Below are 7027 nucleotides of genomic sequence, written 5' to 3' on the forward strand. Positions count from 1 at the left end.
ACATATTGATTTTCATCAATTGGAACCCCCCCTTTTCAAAATTGCTGGATCCGCCTCTGGATCAACAGAAAAATTATTATCTTCATTTCTTATCATTTAATAAAACATTTTCAAATCAAAAACTTTGAAGTGTCATTGATCAAAAATGTAAATAATGTAAATGAAGCGTCGCGTATGAATACAAAACAACAACAGCAACAATATTCAAAATGGATGCGGCTTCATCTGATGCAGTACTATACAGGGAGTATTCATTATTGCCAATATTTTAGTAATTGAAGATAGGTTCAATTCAATTGTACCTATCTTTAATTCAAGTGTACCTCTCTTCAATTCATTGCATTTGTACCTATCTTCAAATCAATTGTACCTATCTTCAAATGAATTAAAGATAGGTATAATTGAATTGTACCTATCTCTAATTCAATTTTAAGATAGGTACAATTGAATTGAAGATAGGTACAATTATTTGAAGATAGGTACAAATATTTGAATATATGTTAATTTGGCGTTCCATATATAAACACCTGTGTGATTTAGTTGCCAAGACCTCTTAGACTGATTTCGAGTATTCCCGATTACAAGCTATGTCTGTCCGTAGACTCCGAAAAAGTGTTATACAACTGATAAATTACCGAACAATACCTAAGCATATGGATATTAAAATTACTTCTTTTGAAGTAATCAAATTCGATGCCATTTATTCCTATTATATTGAGATTTGTTTTCATTTTATATTGAATAATTTTCTTTCCTACTCGATAAAAATCATGAAAGTATCAGTTATTTTTGTTATGTCATAGCTTTGTTGTTCCCATACATACCACCGGTAGTTACATGTACAGTAGTAGTTGAGGCTCTATGGTGTCGTGGCCTTCCTTGTACAGGCAACATGCATATATAATATAATTAATAAGTCATGACAAGGTCGAACTTGTGTTGTGTCCTCGGAGTGGAAGACTATTTACGGAGGAAGAAATGTAGTAGTTTGGGCTATATGGAACGTGTATATCGGCATGGGTAGCTCAGTGGTAGAGCTCCTGACTTGAGTTGCATGGGTCCAGGGTTCAATTCCCGGTCCAGCCATATGTTTTAATTGTATTTATTAACTCATTCCTCCTTTCCTACTACGATATAAATACAAAATCGATCATTACGGCCACCTACATACACAACCTGGAGATGGTACAACGGAAAGCGGCCAGGTTTGTGACTGGTGATTTCCATCGCACCAGTAGCGTTACGACCATGCTACAACAACTGCAATGGCCAACACCCCAAGAGAGAAGATCTGCGGATCGAGCCATCATGATGTTCCGCATTGTGAGATGTCTGGTGGCCATACCAACCTCCTACCTTATACCAACTGGGATGACAGTGAGAGGCCACAACAAAAGATTATTGATCTCTTACGCCAGATCTGACACATATTAACATTCCTTCTTCCCAGCGACCATCAGGCTGTGGAACAGTTTACCAACATGTGTAATTGAGTGCAGTTCCGTCAACACCTTCAGGAACGAGCTGCACAATGTCCTATTTCAGTAACCACCATCTGGATGATTTCATATGTATATATAGTGCCACCATGGTTTTTAAAATGCGCACCTGTTCATAGATGGTTCGCTCGCACCGCGCATTAGCGCAATAGTTCGAAATTACACCAGATGGTGGTCTGAACTATACGGGAAGAAGAAGATTCCCAAATAATCATTCGTGTCACATTGACAAGAGGCTAAATTATCTGGTTTGAACATCAAAACAAACTGTCAAATAATTCTGATTCACTACTATGATGAGCCTGAAAGTCACCAATATTTAGCCAGAGACTGTCAATATTAGAAAAGATTTTTTCAAAGGTCTGCTCTTTTGTCAGTTTGTGTGAAATCGATGTTGTTTAAACTGAAATATACAGCCCTGGATATTTAAGTCTATAACAATTCACCGCGTTTGCCAAGATTCCGTTCACAACATGTTCTCCGCAGAACCGCTTTGCCTGAAGAATTTAATGGTACTAATTTTTTTCACAGAATTTGCGTATAAATAAGGTTGATCAGTCCAAAACTAGCGCAATTTTTTGTGCGTAATAGATATACAATTTTTTCAATGGGCGGCACTGTAGCTCCCAGGTCGTCCATCCGAATTTTTTCAGACCAGAAGCTACAGACCGGCAGCTAAGTATCCATATACCTGTCTGAGAAATTCCTGTGTATTGGCAAAAATGATTAGTTTTGTTCCGGTTCATATATTTTCAAATTATTTACATAAATCTGTACAATTTTTGATATCGTAGGTGAGCTAAAATTGATTCGAAGGACGACTTTCTTTTATTATCGTCGAGATCGGCGTGTCAAAAATGTTAAACTATAATGTGAAGTCCTCGGAAAAATTCTGATTATTTGTCAAAGTTTGACGTCTCCAGTCCTCATACCAATACATATTTCAGTAAGATTTTAAAGTAAAGTTTATTTGATGGCTTCGTCAACACCGAGGAAGCGAACCGACGAGAAACCGGTCAATGGATTCCTTACAATCTCAACACTATCGAAAGCCTTTGCATCTGGATCCACGTGGGAAGATAAAGTACGTTACACTTTATAAGCTTAAGTTTATAGCAATAAATACATGACGTACTTTTTTGTTACTGTTTAAGATAAAAGAAGTTAGATTTACATATTTAATATAATTTCTTTAATGAGTTATTCCTTTATACATATATATATTTTTAAAGGACAATTGCAAATTTCTGTTTGTTTTCCATTGATATGTTATTTGATGGGGAAAATAATCATGAACCAAATTGGGTTCAAACCCGCCCCCCCCCAACTTTCACCCCGAAGTAGGGTTTCTAGCAACCGAGTTGTTAAGCATTGCAATCAAAACAGTCTAACTGTCGATATTCCTCCAGTCCTCTGAATTTCTGTCAATAAGCCGTTAAATGCTTAAATGTAGGGGAACTATACCCTATCTATATATAAATACACCAGGTATGCAGCAACTTTTTAACCCCCTCGCCAATTTTGGGCCGAATATTTCAAGAATATTGCAGTGCCTGACCTCAAGTGTGCTGATCTGTGTACAAAATTGATTTATCTTGTATTCTATTGCTTCAGAAAATTCAAATGAGCCAAAATAATGACAGTCAACCATTACATCCATCATTTAAAAATTTCCTGCCACGTTACTAGTTCGCGCCAAGTATAATTTCTCGCCAGTGCATTGTTACCTCATTTTATCAACACATATGTATACGAAAAATGACATAACAATGCACTGGCAGGAAATTATCGCACGCCACATACCGGTATGTTTTATTTTCTTATTAGTTTATGAAGTAATAGACAATGTTGTACCTTGATTAAGATTTGTTCTACTTTCAGGATGAGTTTTTAGATGTCATTTATTGGATGCGGCAGGTTTTTGGTCTTGTTCAAGGATTAATATGGGGGTTGTTGCCACTGAAGGGATTTTTTGGATTGCTTCTGTAAGTGATCAAAGATCTCTATAAAATTTGGTTAATCTCTCAAATAACATGATATGACAGTGTTGTTATGGAATTTTTGTATCTCATGTCTTTTGATAGTTAAGAAGGCATTTTACATAGTGAGTTATAAAAAACTTGATTATCGGTAGTTTCTATCTTAATACATGTACAAAATTACAAACTGTTAAAGATGAAAATCTCTCTGATTTTGAAAAAGAAGACAATCATTTACACCTGATAAATTATCCCATCAATTTCACTTTTTGCATTTTACAGGTTTTTTGCACTCAACCTTGGCATTGTATATCTGTATTACAACTCATTTCAAAAAATTGATGATGAAGAATATGGAGGAGCATCAGAAATCTTAAAAGAGGGACTTATGACATCATTTGCTGCATTTCTGGTACCTTTTGTTTTCTATTTAAAAAATTTACAAGTTTTTGAAAAGGAATGCATGTATCAGATCAGGGTTGGAAATTCATCAAAAATAGCAGCCAGCCACAGGGCTGGCTACTTTAAAAAGTTACCAGCCCTGCCCAAAATCTGCCAGTCCTGATAAAAAAGTTCATTATAATGAATGAATTATACATAAAGCTTAATATTTACATCTGTAACACAGGCCCCTCGAAATCTTTAACTTCTACAAGTATTTGAAACCATATCTAAACATAACCCAAAGAATGCTTATTATTAAGTATGATATGCTTAAAAAAATTAAACTATTTATCTACATGTACTATATAATTATAAACCCTCTTTTTGAAGCCAGCTAACAATGTCATGATCATGAACTTTCTAAACAATTTCAAAGATTGACAATAATATGATACCAAATATTGAAAGGGATTAAATTAAAACAACTGTAAATAAATGTTATAAAAATTTATTTATTCGGTCAGATGCACTCCTTTTAACTTCTAATTGTGTTTTGGTCTCACAACACTATTTTTCTGTAGGTTCAAAATATCATGGTCAAAGCAAAATAATTCCAGATTTCTCGTTTGTTTTGAGGTGTTTTCTGCCAGTGACAGGGCTCTATTTTCAATGAGATAAAAACGGTTAAAACGCATATTTTTTCCGCTTTTGTAAAAATACGAGGTAACTTGATATTCTTATGCCAATTACTTGCACAGGGGATGAAAATGCTTGTACTTGATTTTCAACCACATGAGTAACTTTGATGTCTCCGAGTAAACTTGTGTCTTTGTGTTTATTTGCTACTAAATCGTTTATGAATTATTGTTTTAAAAGTTGTAAAGGGAGATTTCGCCAGAAGACTGTTTAAAATCAACTACCCACATCTAAATATGCGTAATTTTGGTCAGAATATATAGTAAAATATAATAGTGGTGTACAACCTATTCACCCTCGACATTGTTTACAATAGAGCTTCCCATGTGTTTCAACTGTACATCGGTGTCTTTTGTTTTGGTTGTATACTTTTTTCCCCTTAGCGTCAATCAAGGAACGCTTTTTGGGAATCAACAAACTCAAAAACTTGCGCATCATCTAGCATGTTGCTTCTATTGCAATAGTGCCGAACAAAATTGTATTGCGAATACTGGTTGGCTATAATAATCATTCAGACCAATGAGCGAATAGATTAACTTGTAGAGCTTACCTAATTCTCAAAGAAACCTAACAACCGACATTGTCTGTACTTTTTGTGAATGAGATAAATAACTTAAAATAGATATTGTCGGTTTTAAATTAGGAACTGGCTATTAAAATTAGCCCGACCGCCGGGCTGTCTTTTGAAGTTTCACCCCCGCCCGCCTAAGAAACAGACCGTCTCGGGCGGTCGGGCGGGCTCTTATTTCCAACCCTGATCAGATGATCACATAAACTATGCTAATGAAAAATTTTTGAAACTTGTTTGACCACCAAGGTCTGACCACCAAGGTCATTTAACAAATTTAATATCACTGACAAAAAGTGTAATGTTCTTGCCCAGTTCATAACTTTCTAATGGAGAAACATTAAACGTTTCCACCGTAATTCACACAAAGATTGCCTATAATAAATACATTGTACGTGAATTGAACTGGAGGTGTGTCATGATTCTAACCCTTTAAGTCATTTGGTAAAGTTCAATGTAACATTTAGAAAGTTAACCAGATTCTATTCCTGCCCTGGTACATTTTACATGATAATAACCCATTGCCAAGGTCTTTTGTACCAAGTACACATACAATGCCAGGGCTCATGTAGAGTATAGCTAATGATTTTTAGTGAGAAGCTACATGTATTTTGTGTACTGAGCTCCATTCTACAGACACCTACTGTTAGTGATCAGTCTGTCTGGTTTTCTGTCATCCAGCATCACTTGTTTGAAGCATTTTTTTATCCCCTTGACCCAATCTGGCCTTACTACACACAGAGTTCCTTTGTACAAATTTTGTGTACTGACTTTGAACCAAGTTTTTAGGTCATAGCAGACCTATAATATGTAATACATACAGTAAAACACGGTTATAATGAAGCGCCATGGATGGGCGAATTTGGTTTGTTTTAAGTGTAATTCGTTATATCCGTCAAGTTTACAACATGTGATATAGTCACGGGGAATGAAAATCAATTCGCTGTAAGCGTCAACTCATTATAAGCGTGTTCGCTGTATTAACCGTGTTTTACTGTATATCAGTGTCCAGATCATATATTCTCTTTAGCCCAGTGCCCTTAAAGTTTCTAGGTCAACAGTCAAGGTCAAGTTAGATGTGTTTAACAAATCTTTGTCTGAAAATATTTTCTCTCTCTTTATCTCAAACTACATGTTAATTTTTTGTTTAGAGGTTAAGATGAAAGCAAAATTCTAAAACATGTTTTTCAAACTTATGTACATCGGCTCACTTATTGAATTGTCCTTTGAAGTGGTTACCATCTAGTTTTAATTGAGCTGTGATTTTCATACATTTAATTAACTCTTGGAAAATAGTCCTATTGAATATTGTCCTTCTGCATCTTATTTTAAAAAATGATGTAAATTAATTGAGTCTCCCAAACTAAGTTTTAGACATGTACCTTATGTGCTCATTGGCGAAGTGTGGCAAAGTTTTTCTGCTTAAAAGTTTATTCAAGTTCGCTTTTTATCTACCGGTAATTCAGTTATAGTCATTTTTCAGCTATGTCACCGAAAGTAAACTGGTTGATTCTAACTTCAGTCCAATAACTTTAATACTATGGACATTGTTTTTTTTTCAGGTAACATGGATAATAATCTACTCATCCTTGCATACCAATTCATAGCATTTACCTACATAGTGAGAAGATTCCAACATACAGAGATCATCTAATATGTCATACAGAATAAAAGACCACCCCGTGCCATCAGGAACTCTGAAGAAATTATGTGGCATTAGTGTTCACAGAAAAATGAAACTCTCATTATAACTGTGTTAAAATCAATCATGAATTATTTCATTTTGTATCATGATGTGGAGAAATCTTGTATGATTTATAACATTTTGTATTAGTGATGCTGGTTGTATTCATCTATTGTAATGTTAGGATGTTTACAATAAAAACATAGTGTATGATCAA

General features: G+C 34.8%; 1 protein-coding gene and 1 non-coding gene across 2 annotated transcripts; both read left to right on the top strand.

Moving 5' to 3' along the window:
• The first annotated feature begins 1013 nt into the window (after positions 1–1013).
• On the top strand, positions 1014–1086 carry Trnas-uga (transfer RNA serine (anticodon UGA)). Its single transcript has one exon. It is a non-coding gene; the product is annotated as a tRNA-Ser (tRNA).
• Positions 1087–2333: 1247 nt separating this feature from the next.
• Positions 2334–7027, top strand: LOC128186567 (respirasome Complex Assembly Factor 1-like). The gene is made up of 4 exons (XM_052856389.1): positions 2334–2583; positions 3381–3484; positions 3761–3890; positions 6689–7027. Exons 1-4 carry the CDS (start codon positions 2473–2475, stop codon positions 6731–6733), a joined length of 390 nt encoding a protein of 129 aa, XP_052712349.1. The 5' UTR covers positions 2334–2472; the 3' UTR covers positions 6734–7027.

This window comes from Crassostrea angulata, chromosome 6 (assembly GCF_025612915.1).
Source record: "Crassostrea angulata isolate pt1a10 chromosome 6, ASM2561291v2, whole genome shotgun sequence".
NCBI lineage: Eukaryota > Metazoa > Mollusca > Bivalvia > Ostreida > Ostreidae > Magallana > Magallana angulata.

Bases quoted from the DNA above. Each gene is read 5' to 3' on its own strand.
- LOC128186567 (XM_052856389.1), top strand. From the start codon at position 2,473: ATGGCTTCGTCAACACCGAGGAAGCGAACCGACGAGAAACCGGTCAAT. The intron at 2,584-3,380 runs GTACGTTACACT...TTCTACTTTCAG, and splicing joins GATCCACGTGGGAAGATAAA to GATGAGTTTTTAGATGTCAT. The intron at 3,485-3,760 runs GTAAGTGATCAA...TGCATTTTACAG, and splicing joins GGATTTTTTGGATTGCTTCT to GTTTTTTGCACTCAACCTTG.